This window comes from Mchenga conophoros, linkage group LG5 (assembly GCF_057382185.1).
Source record: "Mchenga conophoros isolate Kocher_MC1m ecotype Shallow Benthic linkage group LG5, M_conophoros_male_GT1.1, whole genome shotgun sequence".
NCBI lineage: Eukaryota > Metazoa > Chordata > Actinopteri > Cichliformes > Cichlidae > Mchenga > Mchenga conophoros.
In genome coordinates, this window is record NC_140530.1 from 1,002,771 (window position 1) to 1,023,480 (window position 20,710).

The 20,710-nt window shown below is 43.4% G+C and overlaps 1 protein-coding gene, 1 long non-coding RNA gene and 1 pseudogene across 2 annotated transcripts; 1 reads left to right on the plus strand and 2 right to left on the minus strand.

Moving 5' to 3' along the window:
* Positions 1–985: 985 nt before the first annotated feature.
* Positions 986–4,493, plus strand: LOC146573530 (uncharacterized; annotated as a pseudogene).
* A 9,924-nt stretch (positions 4,494–14,417) lies between these two features.
* On the minus strand, positions 14,418–15,575 carry LOC146573531 (uncharacterized; the record flags this gene model as incomplete). The annotated part of the gene is made up of 3 exons (XM_085275441.1): positions 14,418–15,124; positions 15,229–15,308; positions 15,431–15,575. Coding segments are annotated over 3 exons (522 nt in total), but the record flags the coding sequence as incomplete, so codon positions are not given.
* Positions 15,576–16,153: 578 nt separating this feature from the next.
* Positions 16,154–19,947, minus strand: LOC146573532 (uncharacterized). The gene is made up of 3 exons (XR_014892379.1): positions 17,485–19,947; positions 16,345–16,540; positions 16,154–16,175 (listed from the first exon to the last, which is right to left on the minus strand). It is a non-coding gene; the product is annotated as an uncharacterized LOC146573532 (long non-coding RNA).
* Between the last annotated feature and the right edge of the window lie 763 nt (positions 19,948–20,710).

Here is a 20,710-nt window from a genome sequence, read left to right on the forward strand (position 1 = left end):
GGAGGCTGAAGAATTCCTTGGCACCGGCACGGAAACAGCTCTCCGCGGTAAAGTCTGCTGCTGCGTTGCAGAGATCTCCATCAGCTGCGACTGCAGCGAGGCCTTCCGGGAATCGACGCACTCTGACCGCTCCCGAGCCCGCCACGCCTCCTGGCCTCGGCTTAATTCTCCCATGAAATCTCCATAGCAGGAAAGCTTCGACGATCGCCTTAATAGCGTTTAGTCCAACAGAAATTGTCCGTGGGTCCGTGGCGCGGGTTATTCGGCTCATCAGACACTGTACGCGGAGAATATCTTCCTCACGGGCGGAGCCTGCGGGGTCCATAGTATGGTCGGATCGTGCTGTCACGGCTGGCGGCGTGAGCCGTGTGGTGTAGGAGGAAAAGGACCCAAAATGCAGGCAGTTGACTGGTGATGAGAATGAAGTTTTATTTGCAGAAGTGGAGCGACTGAACAGGTAGTGAGACAAGACGAATGACTGAAAAAACCTAGACTGGGAAAACTAAATAACAAACCTAAGCATGAAACGGGGAGCGGAGAATGCAGAGAGACGTAGTTACACCGAGAAACACAGACGATCCGACGATGAACAGAAGCCAACACACACTATAAATACACACTAGGTAATGAGGAGATGACATGCAGGGGTGGACACAGCTGATACTAATGGACATGATGAGAGGCAGACCTACAAAGTAAAACCAGAAACACCCAGACTGTTTTGCAACAAAAACACAGGGACCTGAACGGAGCACAGAGGGGAGACACAGGTAGGGATAATAAACACGACAACCAACCCAAAGAATTAATACAGAATCAGAATAAACACCAAACACAAGATGAACCCAAAAAGAAACACAAAACGCTGGGTCAACGACCCAGGATCATGACAGTCGCCCTGTAACCATGGCAACCGTAACGCTGCCGCCTGGAACAACAGAACGTAGCTGTCAAACAAAACCAAACAGTCCTGACCCACGACAAAATGAAACAGGAAAGTACCGCAGGAATTGTGACAAACTGTAAAATATACAGTATTTTACGATGTATTTTTCAACTACAGTTTGTAGTTCTTTTGCAGTCCTGGGATTGCTTTTCATCTTCAGACAAGGTCCCCAAAACTGCCTTTCTGTTAGTACTCAAACCTAATTGCAGGGTTCATCTTTTAGTGAGGACATATTTGTTGAAATAGCCATATAAAGTTGCTTTTCCAATGATCTCTCTCTCTCTTTTTTTTTTAGATAGCAGACCAAAGAATTTGAATGACACGATTACTCTGGAGCTTGGGAAAGATTTCCACTCCAACTGTCGCATACAGTCACAAGAGGAGACAGAGGTCATCGAGAGGACAGAAGTATGGTTAGAATTGTTGTGGAGGCCATGCAAGTTAACTGCAGAAACCCTAAACGTGCGTCTTGTGAAGAGGTTGCTAAGATCATTGTAAACAGATACCCTCAAACATCTGCAGATTTTACTGAAAAGGGAGAAAGACTGGGTTGTGGACATTATTCACTACTAAGAAGCATTAAATCTAGAGTTGAACATGTTAATCGAGATAATACAACACATAGACTTCGTCAAACAAAGAGAACCAGGAATGAGGAAGACTGCAGTCCCAACAGTAATGCAAACTCACATAAAAAAGTTAGATGCCTTGTTGATAGCTATGGTTGTATAAATTGGCAGCCAGTTGAACTTCCTGAGGGGGAAACGCCAGCTTCTTTAGAGGAAAAGAAACACATCCTGTTAACAATTTTTAATTCAGAAGGACCTGGAGTTGTGGAGAGAGCTGATGTGGATGACTTCATGTGCCTCACATATATTTCTCAGCGGCAGCTTATCAACAGTAGATGAAATTCAGGAGCAGTGGCCTGTCTTGTTTACTCAGAAAGGTCTTTTTCGAACCACTTTTACAAACTCACAGGCATTGATATCAGTGAGCGCTTAGGTCAGGCCCTCATAACCAAAGGCAGAAGGATTGTTAACTATTTCTCCACCCAGAAGCTCAAATGGAAGCTTGGTATAAGGACACTCATCCAGCAGATAGAAAGTGAGGGAGTTTTGACCAACAACAAGGTTGGCACAGCAGCCATACTTCTCATGATGAAGTATTACAAGGAAGATGAAGACTCCCTCTTTGTCTTAGCAGATGTAAGCTTCTTTCATACAGCTCTATGATTAATACTGTTGCTTGCTGTCCTGTTATATTTTTTTATTTGTTACATAAAATGTCCTGGTCCTTTATCTGGCAGGAAACTTCTACCAGGATGTCCCTTGAAGCAGAGAGCAACCTGCCCATCACCCCAAGGCTGATTATGCTTGGTAAGAAGTCATTTATGAAATAGAGCTGATTAGACCATATTAGAATTTCTGTTTGGCACAGGAGCTTTTCATGGACACAGGTATCCAGTCTCTGTTTTGTTAGCTCAAATTTCCTTTATAAACCAAGGTTGTTGGACAAGTGTCTCAGTGAATCCAGCAAAGTAACAATATCAAATTTCACATTACATATTACTGATCAACATGGTAGTCTAGCTACACCAACAGCAGAAATACTGAAGTCAATTCTGTAAAGTTTAACAGCAGCACAAACTATAAACTCCAAAATAACCATACAGTTGATTCACCTCCGGTAATTTAACTGGGCTGACTCTTTGTTAGGTGTGTTTAATGTGCAGAATAATTCCCAATTATGTACAATTATAATATGTTAAAATGGACTTGTGTACATAAGGCCATTAATAATCAGTGTTGGTCAAGTTACTTGAAAAAAGTAATCAGTAACTAATTACCGATTACTTCCCCAAAAAAGTAAGCCCGTTACTTTACTCATTACTTATTTTCAAAGTAATTAATTACTTAGTTACTTTTTAAAAACACGATTTACAACCTGGAAGAAATTTGTTTAACATTTAAACTTATTTTCTACACATTCCAGCACATAAAATAAATATATATTTTTGTGTTTACACTCAGTCTTTCAAATAGATGCAAGTAAAACACAGCAGAAAATAAATAACATCAAAGACTAGCGGTCCTGTTGCTCTATTTTTACCTGTAAAGCAGGAGTGGGGTAGGCGGAGGTTTACCCTGGTGCAGGTGTGCAGCGGTCAGTGGAAGAATCCACAAGTTTCTCTGTGAGTTTCCCATTACGTCGTAGCTACTCGGTGCTTGCTTGGAAGTTTAGGGTTTTTTCGGTGTAAAAAGAAGTTTTCTTCCCACGCACAACGGACACTAATGTTTTTGTCAGTTTTTATGGAATCAAATTCAGAGTAAGGTCAGTGCTTCCACGCTTTAAACGCTGCACGCTCATACTCTCTCCCGCACTCGATATTTGATCCATTGTTGATCTGCACACAGCTGTTATCACGAACGTCGCACTCGCTTACGTCACTGTCATGAGACATTCTCGCAAAATCACAGTTTTAGTAACGTAGTAACGCAGCATTCCTACGGGAAAGTAATGGTAATCTAATTACAGTTTTTGCAATAGTAATCCCTTACTTTACTCGTTACCTGAAAAAAGTAATCAGATTACAGTAACGCGTTACTGCCCATCTCTGTTAATAATTAACTGTATACTTTGCTTTATGACTATCTAGACAGTGTGAAGAAGTGAAGTATTGAAATTATTTTATGTTGCATAATGACAACATGTTGCCCTATACATTTAAGGACAAAGTTCAATGACCGCCACCTGCTGGATGGTGAGTGCAGAGGGGCGTGTAATTGTTGAGCTGGACAAAGAGAACACCTTTGCTGATGCGATGTCAGTCTTCTTTGGTTCATTCTATGTATTGAACCTTAAATACCAGGAGTCAGCGTGTGCAAGGTTTTTTGTAAGGATAAACCCTGAAGAGGGAACAAAATGTACCTCCAAGGTTGGGACAAGCAGAAATACTGGGACCGCTGTGAAGCGATTAACCCTCATGTCACAACTTTCCTCCAGCGGCTTACTGAATTTGAGTGGAGATCTTCAAATTAGATAACTGTTTTTGCCATTTTTAGTGAATTTCTTGTATAATTTAAGTAACCAAGTGTTGTTACCTGTGTTTCTGTCACAGTCTGACAAGGGCAGACTGTAGGGGTTGACAAAAGGACCCAAAACGTAGACTCCAAGGAACAGGGAACAGAACTTGAAATGTTAACAAAAAGTTTAATATGACTGGTAAAAAAGGTACAAACAAAGGGCAAGGCAAACTGAAGCAAAATTAACACACTGGGGCGGCTTGGCTTGTGGCTGGCGGTGATGTGGACGAGACCTGTTGGGCAGCTTGGCTGGCGGCGACATGGGCATGGACGAGACCTGTCGGGCGGCTTGGCTGGCGGTCGATGGCGGCGTGGGCCTGCACGAAGGCCCTCGGGTGGCTTGGCTGGTGGTCGATGGCGTAGACAAGACCTCTCAGATGGCTTGGCAGGTGGTCGACGGTAGTGTGGATGTGATATTTGAGGACTTCTCCGCCGCAGTCCTGAAGAAACGCCAGGGATTCTAACAGGGAGATGGGTATCCCCTTCGCGATGATGTACCCGACTAGCCACAGTATCAAGCTGAATGGTCAGGAAAAATCTTTTAGATCCCCCAAAGCGGGCTCAGCTTACCTGGATAAAGTGCCTCAAGTTGCGGGGTCACGCTCACCCTCAGTGGCCCCAGCGGACTGTTGATCTGCGCTTTAATCCCATACGTGTCATGTGTCGGCTGTATGCAGGTGGGAATGGTGGGCCCAAAGTGCAGACTCACGGCAGGCAAAAACTGCATTCAAAACTCAGCTTTTATTGCTGGATGGCGAAACATAACAAAACCACAAAAACACAAAATAAAATTACACAGGCAGAACACAGCGTGGGATGATTGTAGATGGCGACACAGACCAATGAAAACACAGGGCTTAAATACACAGAGGGAGCAATCAGGGAATGAGAGAAAGGAGGGAAGCACAGCAAAGACAAATCAGGCCTAACGAGCCAGGGAAAGCAAAACCAGACACATTAACATAAGACATGGACCATCAAAGTAAAACAGGAAACATAACACAGAGAAGCAGACCAAAACAAACTAAAAACAAGGAGCCAGACTTAAAAAATGGGGAACAAGAGTCCAAAACAGAGTGTCTAGAACAGCACTGAGGCCAAGGAAACAGTTCAAAATTAAACAAACAAAAAGGTCCATGAAAGGCGCAGGGGCAGGGCTCTAGAGTGCGACCAATTTGTGACCAAATGGTGCAGTTTCCCCCTCCAGGGGCAAGGGTACCTAGACCTGGGGTATAATTCAATTCAATTCAATTTTATTTATATAGCGCCAAATCACAACAAAAGTCCCCTCAAGGCGCTTCATAGATACAGAGAAAAACCCAACAATCATATGACCCCCTATGAGCAAGCACTTTGGCGACAGTGGGAAGGAAAAACTCCCTTTTAACAGGAAGAAACCTCCAGCAGAACCAGGCTCAGGGAGGGGCGGGGCCATCTGCTGTGACCGGTTGGGGAGACAGAAGGAAGACAGGATAAAGACATGCTGTGGAAGAGAGACAGAGGTTAATAACAGATATGATTCAATGCAGAGAGGTCTGTTAACACATAGTGAGTGAGAAAGGTGACTGGAAAGGAAAAACTCAATGCATCATGGGAATCCCCGGCAGCCTACGTCTATTGCAGCATAACTAAGGGAGGATTCAGGGTCACCTGGTCCAGCCCTAACTATATGCTTCAGCAAAAAGGAAAGTTTGAAGCCTAATCTTGAAAGTAGAGATAGTGTCTGTCTCCCGAATCCAAACTGGAAGCTGGTTCCACAGAAGAGGGGCCTGAAAACTGAAGGCTCTGCCTCCCATTCTACTTTTAAATACTCTAGGAACAACAAGTAGGCCTGCAGAGCAAGAGTGAAGAGCTCTAATAGGGTGATATGGTACTACAAGGTCATTAAGATAAGATGGGGCCTGATTATTTAAGACCTTGTATGTGAGGAGCAGGATTTTGAATTCTGGATTTAACAGGAAGCCAAAACAGGAGAAATATCCTCTCTCTTTCTAGTCCCTGTCAGGACTCTTGCTGCAGCATTTTGGATTAGCTGAAGGCTTTTCAGCGAGTTTTTGGACATCCTGATAATAATGAATTACAGTCGTCCAGCCTGGAAGTAATAAATGCATGAACTAGTTTTTCAGCATCACTCTGAGACAGGATATTTCTAACTTTAGAGATGTTGCACAAATGGAAGAACGCAGTCTTACATATTTGTTTAATATGTGCATTGAAGGACATGTCCTGGTCAAAAATGACTCCAAGGTTCCTCACAGCGTTACTGGAGGTCAAGGTAATGCCATCCAGAGTAAGAATCTGCTTAGATACCATATTTCTAAGCTTTTCAGGGCCGAGTACAATAACCTCAGTTTGATCTGAATTAAGAAGCAGAAAGTTAGCGGCCATCCAGGTCTTTATGTCTTTAAGACATTCCTGCAGTTTAACTCATTGGCGCTGTCACTTGGTGTTTGCTCGCTCTCCGGTAGAGTATCACTTCCTGTTCCTGCTCAAACACAGTGGTGTTTCTGAGTAGCTTATTTGCTTAGCAATTTAATTAACAACTTTTAAATACATTCTTCTTTCATAGTATAATCTTCACATGCTTCATCCGAAGCACACTGTCTGTGTACTCACTACCTAATTTATAGCCAAAGTATTCACTCACTGTCTCTGTACTGTTTCGCTAGCTTAGCTTAGCTCGTAGCCGACTCGTTAGCACCATGGCTACTTCACCTGTCCCTCCTGCACTTTCTTGCTCATTGTGTCAGATGTTTAGTTACTCCTCGGCCTCCTTTAGCGGTAATGATATCTGTAACAAATGTAGCATATTTGCAGCTCTGGAGGCCAGGATTACTGAATTGGAAACTCGGCTTCGCACCCTTCATTCACCCGTAGCTAGCCAGGCCCCTGTAGCTGGTGCAGCCAAAGATAGCATAGGCCCCGCTAGCTGTTCCACGGCAGACCCCAAGCAGCTGGGGAAAGAGGGCGGCTGGGTCACTGTGAGGAGGAAGCATAGTCCTAAACAGAAGCCCCAGGTACACCACCAACCCGTTCATGTGTCTAACCGTTTTTCCCCACTCGGCGACACACCCGCCGGGGGTCAAACTCTGGTAATTGGTGATTCTGTTCTCAGACATGTGAAGCTAGAGACACCGGCAACCATAGTCAATTGTCTCCCAGGGGCCAGAGCAGGCGACATTGAAGGAAATTTAAAACTGCTGGCTAAGGGTAAACGTAAATTCAGTAAAATCATAATTCACGTCGGCAGTAATGACACCCGGTTACGCCAATCGGAGGTCACTAAAATCAATATTGAATCGGTGTGCAACTTTGCCAAAACAGTGTCGGACTCTATAGTTTTCTCTGGTCCCCTCCCCAATCAGATCAGGAGTGACATGTTTAGCCGCATGTTCTCCTTAAATTGCAGACTGTCTGAGTGGTGTCCCAGAAACGATGTGGGCTTCATAGATAATTGGCAAACCTTCTGGAGGAAACCTGGTCTTGTTAGGAGAGACGGCATCCATCCCACTTTGGATGGAGCAGCTCTCATTTCTAGAAATATGGACAAATTTATTAAACCCCCCAAAATATGACTATCCAGAGTTGGGACCAGGAAGCAGAGTTGCAGTCCTACACGCCTCTCTGCAGCTTCTCTCCTCCTGCTAACCCCCCAAAAACCCATCTCCATAGAGACTGTGTCAGCTTCCAAAAAGACAAAAAACAAACTAAAAACCAGCAACAAACAACTTAAACATAAACAATTACAAAGAAAGAGCAATACAGTATCCACATCTGAACCAAAGAGTAAAACAGTGAAATGTGGATTATTAAATATTAGGTCTCTCTCCTCCAAGTCTCTGTTATTACATGACTTAATAATTGATCAACAAATTGATTTACTCCGCCTTACAGAAACCTGGTTGCAGCAGGATGATTATGTTAGTTTAAATGAATCAACACCCCCGAGTCATTCTAACTACCAGAAATCTCAAAGCACAGGCCGAGGGGGCAGTGTGGCAGCAATTTTTCACACAAGCCTATTAATTAATGAAAGACCAAGACAGACTTTTAATTCATTTGAAAGCTTGATGCTTCGCCTCGTCCACCCCAGCTGTGAAACTCAGAAACCAGTCTTACTTGTTATCATCTATCGTCCACCCGGGCCTTACACAGAGTTTCTGTCTGATTTCTCAGACTTTATATCTAATTTAGTTCTGAGCTCAGATAAAATCATTATTGTGGGTGATTTTAACATCCACGTAGATGCTAAAAATGACAGCCTCAACATGGCATTTAATCTGTTATTAGACTCAATTGGTTTCTCTCAAAATGTAAAAGAACCCACCCACCACTTTAATCACACTCTAGATCTTGTTTTAACATATGGCATAGAAACTGAACATTTAACAGTGTTTCCTGAAAACCCTCTCCTGTCTGATCATTTCCTGATAACATTTACATTTACAATAATTGATTACACAGCGGTGGAGAGTAGACTTTATCACAGTAGATGTCTTTCTGAAAGCGCTGTAACTAAGTTTAAGAATATAATCCACCCACTGTTATCATCTTCAATGCCCTGTACCAGGTCTCTAATCAGAAGTACCTGACTCCGTGGTATAATTCTCAAACACGTAGCCTAAAGCAGATGCTGCTTTATAAGAAAGCCCTCCACAAAGCCAGAACATCTTACTATTCATCACTGATTGAAGAAAATAAGAACAACCCCAGGTTTCTCTTCAGCACTGTAGCCAGGCTGACAAAAAGTCAGAGCTCTGTTGAGCCAACCATCCCTTTAACGTTAACTAGTAATGACTTCATGAACTTCTTCACAAATAAAATTTTTATCATTAGAGAAAAAATGACCAATAATCATCCCACAGATGTAATATTATCTACAGCTACTCTTAGTACCATTGATGTTAAGTTAGACTCTTTTTCTCCAATTGATCTTTCTGAGTTAACTTCAATAATTACTTCCTCCAAACCCTCAACGTGTCTTTTAGACCCCATTCCTACAAAACTGCTCAAAGAAGTCCTGCCATTAATTAATGCTTCAATCTCAAATATGATCAACCTATCTCTAATAATCAGCTATGTACCACAGGCCTTCAAGCTAGCTGTAGTTAAACCTTTACTCAAAAAGCCATCTCTAGACCCAGCAGTCTTAGGTAATTATAGGCCAATCTCCAACCTTCCTTTCATATCAAAAATCCTTGAAAGAGTAGTTGTCAAACAGCTAACAGATCATCTGCAGAGGAATGGTTTATTTGAAGAGTTTCAGTCAGGTTTCAGAGCTCATCACAGCACAGAAACAGCTTTAGTGAAGGTTACAAATGATCTTCTTATGGCCTCTGACAGTGGACTCATCTCTGTGCTTGTCCTGCTAGACCTCAGTGCAGCGTTCGATACTGTCGACCATAATATCCTATTAGAGCGATTAGAACATGCTGTAGGTATTACAGGTACTGTGCTGCAGTGGTTTGTATCATATCTATCTAATAGACTCCAGTTTGTGCATGTAAATGGAGAGTCCTCTTCACACACTGAAGTTAATTATGGAGTTCCACAGGGTTCAGTGCTAGGACCAATTCTGTTTACATTATACATGCTTCCCTTAGGCAGCATCATTAGAAGACATAGCATACATTTTCACTGCTATGCTGATGACACCCAGGTCTATCTGTCCATGAAGCCAGATAACACACACCAATTAGTTAAACTGCAGGAATGTCTTAAAGACATAAAGACCTGGATGGCCGCTAACTTTTTGCTTCTTAATTCAGATCAAACTGAGGTTGTTGTACTCGGCCCTGAAAAGATTAGAAATATGGTATCTAACCAGATTCTTACTCTGGATGGCATTACCTTGGCCTCCAGTAACGCTGTGAGGGACCTTGGAGTCATTTTTGACCAGGATATGTCCTTCAACGCACATATTAAACAAATATGTAAGACTGCGTTCTTCCATTTGTGCAACATCTCTAAAATTAGAAATATCCTGTCTCAGAGTGACGCTGAAAAACTAGTTCATGCATTTATTACTTCCAGGCTGGACGACTGTAATTCATTATTATCAGGATGTCCAAAAAACTCACTGAAAAGCCTTCAGCTAATCCAAAATGCTGCAGCAAGAGTCCTGACAGGGACTAGAAAGAGAGAGGATATTTCTCCTGTTTTGGCCTCCCTTCATTGGCTTCCTGTTAAATCCAGAATTTAATACAAAATCCTGCTCCTCACATACAAGGTCTTAAATAATCAGGCCCCATCTTATCTTAATGACCTTGTAGTACCATATCACCCTATTAGAGCACTCTCGCTCTGCAGGCCTACTTGTTGTTCCTAGAGTATTTAAAAGTAGAATGGGAGGCAGAGCCTTCAGTTTTCAGGCCCCTCTTCTGTGGAACCAGCTTCGAGTTTGGATTCGGGAGACAGACACTATCTCTACTTTCAAGATTAGGCTTCAAACTTTCCTTGTTGCTGAAGCATATAGTTAGGGCTGGACCAGGTGACCCTGAATCCTCCCACAACTCCAACATCATTGTGAAGTTTGCGGACGACACTACAGTGGTGGGTCTTATCACCAACAGTGATGAGACAGCTTACAGGGAGGAGGTCAGCGCCCTGACCCACTGGTGTCAAGACAACCATCTCACCCTCAACGTCGCAAAGACAAAGGAGTTGATAGTGGACTTCCGGAGGTGCAGAGAAGTACACACCCCCATCACCATCAACGGCGCTGCTGTGGAGAGAGTGAGCAGCTTCCGGTTCCTTGGTGTACATCTGGCTGAGGATCTTACGTGGTCAGTACACACAAACAAAACAGTGAAGAAGGCGCAGCAGCGCCTCTTCTTTCTTAGGAGACTGAAAAGATTCGGCATGAGCCCCCGCATCCTCAGGACCTTCTATCATTGTGCCATCGAGAGCATCCTCACTGGATGCATCACCACCTGGTATGGCAACAGCACCGCCTACAACTGCAAAGCTCTCCAGCGAGTAGTGCGGTGCTCTGAACGGATAATTGGAGGTGAGCTTCCCTCCCTCCAAGACATCGACAGGAAGCGGTGCCTGAGGAAAGCAGGGAGGATCATCAAGGACTCCAGTCACCCCAGCCATAAACTGTTCAGACTACTTCCATCAGGAAGGAGGTTCTGCAGCATCCGGTCCCGTACCAGCAGACTGAGAGACAGCTTCTTCCACCAGGCCATCAGACTGCTGAACACGTCATAGACACCTCAGCTTCACTACTGGAACTTTAACATTATGCACTCCACACTGTACAGTAATGCCACTGTTTTGCACATGTCTCACTCTGTATATTTTATTTTATATATTTTATTTATTTTTTACTCTATTTAATTTGTAAAATATGTGTACACACACACACACACACACACACACAACACACACACACACACACACACACACGTAGAAAAATATTTAGTTTACACATCCAGAAATGCATATACTATTATATATTGTACATATATTTATTAGTTTCAGATGTAGCCATTCTTGTATTTTGCTTGTTTACATTATTGTATTTTGCACAACTCTGTTGCTTGTGAAGCTCGCACACAAGAATTTCACTCACATGTGCTGTACCAATGTACCTGCACATGTGATGTGACAATAAAAGTGATTTGATTTGATTTGATTTGATTTGATTTGATTTAGTTATGCTGCGATAGACGTCGGCTGCCGGGGGATTCCCATGATGCATTGAGTTTTTCCTTTCCAGTCACCTTTCTCACTCACTATGTGTTAACAGACCTCTCTGCATTGAATCATATCTGTTATTAACCTCTGTCTCTCTTCCACAGCATGTCTTTATCCTGTCTTCCTTCTCTCACCTCAGCCGGTTGCAGCAGATGGCCCCGCCCCTCCCTGAGCCTGGGTCTGCTGGAGGTTTCTTCCTGTTGAAAGGGAGTTTTTCCTTCCCACTGTCACCAAAGTGCTGCTCATAGGGGGTCATATGATTGGTGGGTTTTTCTCTGTATCTATGAAGCGCCTTGAGGCGACTTTTGTTGTGATTTGGCGCTATATAAATAAAATTGAATTGAATTGAATTGAACTAATTGGTGTGTCTTATCTGGCTTCATGGACAGATAGAGCTGGGTGTCATCTGCATGGCAGTGTAAATGTATGCTATGTCTTCTAATGATGCTGCCTAAGGGAAGCATGTATAATGTAAACAGAATTGGTCCTAGCACTGAACCCTGTGGAACTCCATAATTAACCTCAGTGTGTGAAGAGGACTCTCCATTTACATGCACAAACTGGAGTCTATTAGATAGATATGATACAAACCACTGCAGTGCAGTACCTGTAATACCTACAGCATGGTGTAATCGCTCTAATATGGTCGAATTGCACTTCATGTGGCCATCTGATGGAAAAGTCTGGTTTTGGTGGTTGGTCATAAGAGTGCCCTTCAGTTCCAATGGAAGAAACCCCCTGGACAATTTCATGCTCCCAGGTTTGTGGGAACAATTTGTGGATGGCCCCTTCTTGTCCTATGACTGCACACAGGTGCACAAAGAAAAATCTATGAAGATGTTATAGATGGGCGTCCAGGTACACACTGGCTCACTCCTTGGCGGCCGCTTATCGGGGCCTGGAGCCTGGGGCTCGCTCGGGCCACTTCGGAGGTGGGGTGCCCCCGGCCTCTCGGCCTGGGGCTCGGTCACTCAGGCACGGCTGGCTGCCGGCGGAGCTCACGGGCGCGTCACTGCAACTCCCCCCGGCTTCTGCTCCGCGGCTGCTGAGTGAGCCCTCATCTGGGACTCTCCTCAGCTCTTTCTGGGACAGTGGCGCGGCTGCCCCTCTGTTGGTCTTCCTTGGTCTCTTGTGTTCTGGGGGCCTCTGGATGTCTGGAGTTTTGATCTCCTCCATACCTGCTTCAGGCCCTGGAGGACGGGGCTGTGGCCCCCCCACACCCTCTAGCAGATCATTACATGAAGGAACCTTTTAAAAAAAACAAGCGCGTCCATGCTCACAGGTGTACACACGGGTGATCACACCCACAAACTACACCCTTTTTGGCTCCTACCTCAAAGCACACTGTGTTCTGTTGATCTTATGTGCTGCACAATAATGTTTAATATTTAGTATTTACTGTCATATTCCCATATATCATTGTGATGTTGTTTATTCTATTACTCTTGTTCTCTTCTGCTTGTTTTCTTTTTTCTTTCTCAGCAGGTGATCCAGGTGATTGATATATGCATTTTTTTTCTTTCTTTTTTTTTTCTCTGCCCGTTCTGTTGGTTTTTGTTTTTTGCCTTTCTCCCCCGTCCCTCTTCTCAGCTGTTTCTCTTTCCCTCTTTCTTTCTCCCCTTCTTTCCCCCAGTCAAGTTTGTCCCGTATTCAGTAAGTGAAAATAAAATAAACAATAAAAGGTGAATCAAATGGACCATTACCGCAAGGCTGGGATGGTCAATTTGGTAAAGTAAATCCGTTGGGCATCTTTCTTTGCCTTTAGACAACAATTCTGATGCAAAAGAGCCAAACGGGACAGGCCAAAAGAAAAAAGAAAAAAAAAAGAAAGAAAGAAGATGTTATAGTTGCAAAAAAGGAGTGTATAGGAATTTCTTTTACTTATGTATTAATCACATTATTTTATTGTATGATACCTTGGTGCCACTGGATTTTAACATGTCTCACACTCATACAGTAAGACAAATGGTGGGGGTGTAGTAAGGAAGTTGGGGCAAGCAGACAACTCCACAGGAAGAGTCTTTTGTGTCTTCGAGGACTCTGGGAGGTAACAAGGGAGTGTGAACCTTAAGGTGTGAAACAGCTGTGTACTGCCTTTTGTTCCTGGAGAAGGTATTTAACTGAGAGCCATGCTAGGCTCAGGGAGACTCTGCTGACCGTCTGTCCCGCGGTCATGCAGGGACTTCATCAAGCTTGGTTGTCTGTTCTTTGTGTGTTTGATTAAAGAATGTTAGCTACCACTCACCGCTCATCTGCAGGCTTTATTTGAATGGAAAACTTCAACAACAGGCAAAAAAAAGCTTTTTGCTAAAAAAAAAAAAAGAGTCAGAGCAGAAGTTTTTTGCACTGCATTTTAAAATGAAAACATATTGCATTTACTTACACACTCAGAAATTAAAGTACAGAAATGTACCTATAAGGGTACAATGGCTTGTCACTGGGGTGGTACCCTCTAAGGTACCGTTCTGTACCCTAAACTGTGGGTACTGATTTGTACCCTTGTAATTTGTACCTTTTACACGTCAAACCTGTACTTTAAAGGGCAAAGTTGTAACCTTAGTATAAAGTACAAAAAAGAACCCTTAAAAGGAGTACAAAAATGTCTTTCTAAAGGTTCAGTATCTACACACAGATTTCCTATATTTTTCCTCTCAAGATTTGAAAAATTGAAGATACAAAGTCAAAAATACTTGTCACATTTATTACCTTCTTAAATACATTGCTTAACTGTTACATACAAACTGTTATCAACACAGTATGTGTCATAAGCTGCAACATCAATTTCCTGTCCAGGTTTTAGCAACGTCCATTCACTATCAACTCTAACACTGTATGAATGAAAATGGTTGTCATTTAACAGAGGAATGAGAATTTTTCCACAAAAGACCCACATTGTGTCAATATTAACACAACACCTGTTCTCTGTGTTTCCTATACACATGTCGTCTGAAAGATTCATATTTTTTGAAGGAAGAACAGCAGTCACTGAGTCCACAGGTTATATCAAAATTGGCATCACCTATGTGCTGAATAAGCTTTGTCAAACTAAAGGTTCTTCTGCCACATTTGGAGCACTGATATGGCTGAGGCATGGTGGTCAATACAGAAGATTTATTTGTCTGGTGACTGTGATTGGTAGAGGCCGGTCCTCACCCTCATCTATTTTCACAATGTACTTTTGGAGAAAAATCAGGGTGTTCTTCAGATGTTTTGGGTAAGCAAGGTTGAAGACAAAATACAAGCAGAAAGAAGAGATGATTGCTTCAAAAATACACGAGCTTCTGCACACTTCACTGCCATCCAACTTCACAATGTTTGGAGCGCTTCTGGAGAACACTGGTTTCCAGTCTTCATAAAGTAGCTGAACAGTTGGATAGGGGGTTTTAGGATAAACCTTTGAAGTCAAAAGAGAAGGTAGAGGAAAGCAATATCTTAGTCTCTTAACAAAAGAGACATTTGTTTTCCTTTTATATAGACTAAATATTTTAATACACACACCTCTCCAAGTATGACAAAGAGATCCAGTTTCTCCTTGAAGACGTATGGCAGGAATAAAAGTGCAGCCCTTGTGTCAAGATCTGCCAAAAAAACAACAAAACACAAGATCACCCATGCATTTTATCTGGCATTTCCAGTTACCTATAAAAATTATATAAAATGGAAGCCTTGAAGTTAAAAAAAAAAAAAAAAAAGCAAATACCTGGTAGGTCATCAGTGAGAGCCTCCTCTCTTGCATCAAGGTAGAGCTGGTAGAGTGGGGTTTTCCCTCGTGTAACGTCAATCACCTTTGCTGCAACACATGAGAGCCCTTCACGAAATCGCTGGCTTACATTACCCGTTGTTGGTTAATTAATTTTCAGTACAAAATAACAGTGTATGAAAATGAAATAATCTAAAGTTGATATTAATTATGTATGGTGCTGCATAATTATTTTTTTATAGAATTTAACAACAATACTGTAAGAAGTTACATGAACATAAAAAAAAAGGAAAGAGGGACAGATGAAGAAAACAAGGTCAAGGGCAAATAAAATTTACTACTATAAACATGTTAAATGTGACAGCTATTTCCAAGTTCAATTCAGCTTTCTGACTTACACCAGTAGGCATCCCTAAGAAGGGGTACTTCTTCAACACATCCTCCACAGGCATACCATTTGCAATTTCTTTCTGCCGCCAAGCAAACGTTTACTGCATATGGTTATGAACCACCATGGTATCTGGTTGCATCTTCTGATATTGGCACTGTAAGACCTTTAAGTGGGCGTCTATGGATAATAAATCCTCTCCTTGGACGCATGGTCCCTTGAAAGAAAGCAAGAGTGAGAAGAGAAAGTCAAAACAGATTAGAAACCCAACATAAGACTAAATATACAATTAGAGCTGACACGATCTGTGCATCACAAAGAACTCGTATCGGTTAAAGTCTCAAAGTATTTTCATTGCTGTGAAAACAGTTAAGCGTTTGTTTTTATTGCATGAATTGAAGTATAAAACACTACAGTAACAATACATATGGTAGAAACAATGATCATATTAACTAAATCCTAAAAGTGCATAACAGCCAACATGTATGTTTCAGACATACTAACTTCATTATAAATAAGAAAATACCTTATTGAAGTTGACGAAGTAGATGGTTGCCAGTCTTCTGGAGAGACAGTCTGTAGAGTCAGCGTCACTGAAGATTCCTTCATCCTTGACACAAATTGGTTGAATTTAACCTGCTTTTTGAAGGATCCTTGGAAAAGGTATGCAACCATAGTCTCAGTAAGACCGCAGTCAACTGTGTCACCATCAACCTCATTGTCTGCAAGATAAATGGTAGTACAAACTCTAAATTCCATGTAAGAATATTTATCACCACATTTTTACATGGGTAAAAACCGTATATCACACACATTAAAACCTTTTGTAATACTTCTTTCAGTTCAAAGAAATATTCATTAAAAAAAATAAGTAAATTAAATAAAATAAACCAAATCTTTAGAGTGAATCCTCTCGATATGCAAAGTTTTCATTTTTAAATTTAGATGTTTGTTTGGGACTACTGGACACAGGAGAGCAGAGTCTGAGCATGCTTTTGTGCCCTTTCAAGTTTGGAAGAAAAAAAAAGACTAGAATGCTGTAATTTGTTAATATTCACTACTAAGGTGACTCCTTTCTCCAGATTTCCGACAGTTTCTGCCGTCTGTTCTTTCAGACCGATTACTTATAGCGATAACACCCGGAGGACCGTATTACAAGCTCAGATTACATGCTGAAAAAGTTCCCACATTGCTTAAAACGCGACTATCAAACCCCAGCTGCGACACCCTTGTTATATTTTAAACAAGTGCGGCGTCAAGATATTTCCTTTAGACGTTATATTCAGCCGCCCATGTGTGTTGATGGCCTTGGAATGGATGTAAAAACGTGATTTTATTAAACCATTAATACACTAACGGTAAACTGCATTCAGCTACCAGGGAATCAAATTTTGCGCCGTTCCGCTGCGCAGGGGTTACCGAACCTATAGACTGTGGCTGAACCACATATATAAGTTCAAACTTATACAAATACTATGTGTACACATTTTTCATTTTTCAGAACTGTGACCTCAACTTTACACATGAAACGTTTGTAAAAACGTTTGTAAAAAGACATAATTTGAGCTAAGAGAGTGCCAAAACTAGCTAAATTGCTAATATACGTTAAGCTAGGCTAAACCAATAATTAGTAATTATGCTACATTTTTCTTTAAATAAAACTTACCTCTGAAACGCTGAGCTTCAGCTTCGGTGACATCTAAGCCCCACTCTTGTATTTTTGTTAAGAGTTCCTCGGACAAGTTCGTAATTCATCTCCCTCCGTTGATAAAACAAAATGGCACCTGCTGCATTTACAGAAAGTTCTAGAATCCACCAGCTATTCGTTGAGTTTCTTCTTCTACTTTTTGTTTGATGTTGTGAGGATGGGCTCAACTCGCACTCCGAGTTCAATAAGGGTGCTTTTTTTTAAGGGTGCTTTTTGTCAAAAATAATAAAAATAAAAAAACTCTAATCAAAAAGTGCTTAATCAACCTGTACTTTATCTTTTGAAAGAATGGGTACAAATAAGTACTTTTCACAATTAAGGAACATGTATGTACCTTTCAGACACTAAAAAAGGTACAGATAGTTACCCCGAGGTCCAATATTTGTCCTTAGACTGTATTAATGTCATTTTTGTACCTTGGGGCACAGTAATGTACCCCTTCCGTACCCCTATTTCTGACTGTGTACAATTAAAGACACACAGAGCAGGAGGTGTGTTACTGTTTTACATCCACAGTGTCATGGTCGGACGGTCCTTTGGAAACTCACCTGCACACCACTGGGAGTTTGGAGAAGATCACTGTTGGACTTTGCACTTCACTTTATGTTTTGAAACTGTTTTTGGGCACTGTAAATAAACGCACTGTGTACTTTGCATCCTGAGCTCCGCGACTGAGTCCGTACTTCCCCATTACCCGTGACAGAACAATCCAGCCAGCAATGGAGTCAGCGGACTCAACTCCCGTCCAGCGCGAGCTCACGCTTCAAGCTGAACGGTTGGAGCGGCATGAAAAGATGCTGCAGCATGTGGCCGAGGACCAGTCCGCGCTACTACAGGTGGTATCTGAACTGTAAGGTATGTTGCTTGCTACACCTAGAGCACTCGTTCAACCACCAGAGCCCACTACACCACCACAAAAACCAGTGGAGCTTCTAAATGTAGCAGTGGCCTGTCCCCTTCCTCCATCTCCGCCTCCGCCTCAGCGAGAACACACGTTACCTGTACCTGAAAAATTCAGTGGAGAGTTGGACAAAACCCGGGGATTTTTGACTCAATGCTCTCTGATTTTTAGGCAGCAGACTCGAGCTTATGCCTCTGATACTGCCAAGATCACCCTCATGGTGGAGCTCATGACCGGACAAGCACTACTCTGGGCTCAAGCAGCCCTGAGCGCCCAACCCTCCATCTCATATAGTGATTTTTTGAGCAAATTTCGGTGTGTGTTTGACAAAGGCTCTAACCCTGACAGTGCTGCTCATCGCATGTTTACTTTAAAGCAGGGCCGGCGGAGCGTGGCAGACTTCTCCGTGGACTTTTGGATCCTGGCCGAGGAGACGGGCTGGGAGGAAAAGGCGCTCCGAGGAGCATTCCTAAACAGCTTAAATGAGAATGTCAAACTTGAGTTGGCCACTAAAGAGCTTCCTAAATCGTTAAGTGCCCTGGTTAACATGTGTATCAGTCTAGACGACCATATGCGGGAGTTTGGCAGGCAGACTGGAGATGGGCGACGGTCAGTAGGGGGCGTAGGAGTTCCGACTGGACTCCCCTCTCTCGAGTGGAGAGAGGAGGGAACGGACTCACCTGCTGACGAGGAGCAACACATGCAGCTGGGACGGACTAAATTCACCCGGAGCAGAAGACAACTGGTGGGTGAGTGTTTTGTGTGTGGGAAAAAGGGGCATTTCGCGGACTCCTTTTTTTTTTTTTTTTTTTTTTTTCTTAAATGACATCAGAAACAGCAGTATGCGACATTACGTGATGGCAGAGCTTCAGTTCATCCTTTGTCATTTTTTTTTTTTTTTAATAAATAGGACAGGGGGAATGAATGAGAGAAAGAGGGGGAGAGAAAGAAAGAAAACCAAAGGGGAGAAGAGACGGTGAGAAGGGGGGGGGAAGAGAGAGAAAAAAAAAAAAGAACTCCTGGGTCACCTGTATGGAGAAAAAAACAAAAAAAACAAAAAAAACAAACAGAGGAGACAGCAAACAACAAAGAGTAACATAATAATAGAGAAAACAAAGCACCATCACAATAAACTAGCTAGTCATAGATATCAATATTTACTAAATAATAAACGATATTGTGCAGCACGCAAGATAGACAGCGCACAGTGTGCTTTGAGGCAGCAGCCAAGAAAGCTTTAGTCCGCGTCTGTGAATACCCATGTGTGCATACCTGTGTGGATCAGCATGCTTGCATTCCAAAGGTTTCTCCATGTAATGATCTGCTAGGGAGTGTGGGGGGGCCACAGCCCCGTCCTCCAGGGTGTGAAGCGGGTATGGAGGAGATCAAAACTCCAGACATCCAGAGGCCCCCAGAACACAAGAGACCATGGAAGACCAACAGAGGGGCAGCCGCGCCACTGTTCCAGTAAGAGCTGAGGAGAGTCCCAGATGAGGGCTCGCCCAGCAGCCGCGGAGCAGAAGTCAGGGGGAGTTGCAGTGACGCGCCCGTGAGCTCCGCCGGCCCCCAGCTGTGCCTGAGTGACCGAGCCCCAGGCCGAGAGGCCGGGGGCACCCCACCTCCAAAGGGGCCCGAGCGAGCCCCAGGCCCCAGGCCCCGACAAGCGGCCGCCAAGGAGTGAGCCGGTGTGTACCCGGACGCCCACCCCCAGACACAAAGAACCACCAACACACCGACACCTGAGGGAGTCCGCCACCGGCAGGGGAAGTGGTGGTGGGTGGAGATAGGCCTCCAAACCTTGGAGGGCCTGAGGTGTCCCCAGAGAGGTGGCGTCTGATACCCAACCTGACATATAGACACAGACATACAGGCACACACAGACACAAACATCCATTCCCACCCTCATGCTCTCATATGCACTCACTCCACACTCAACCAACGTGGAGACAGACATAAAGAGACGCTGTACACACAATCACACTCCCCAAGCGTACTCTACAAACCGGGTCTAGGTACCCTTGCCCCTGGAGGGGGGAATTGCACCCAGACCCAGGTGGTGTTACCCTTTTCCCTGCGGTGGGGAGAGGCAGACCACCCCGACTCCGCAGCAGCAGGGAGGCCCCACACCCCAGACCGCAGTCGGACGGCCAACTCCTCCTACTAGCCCTCCCGCTCCAGCAGGCCGCAGAGAATGGGGGTGGGAGAAGACTCCAAACCTCCCTCCACCCGCTCATTGTAGTGTTGATGCATATGTGTTCTAAGGTGCAATTAAAACCCAGGAGG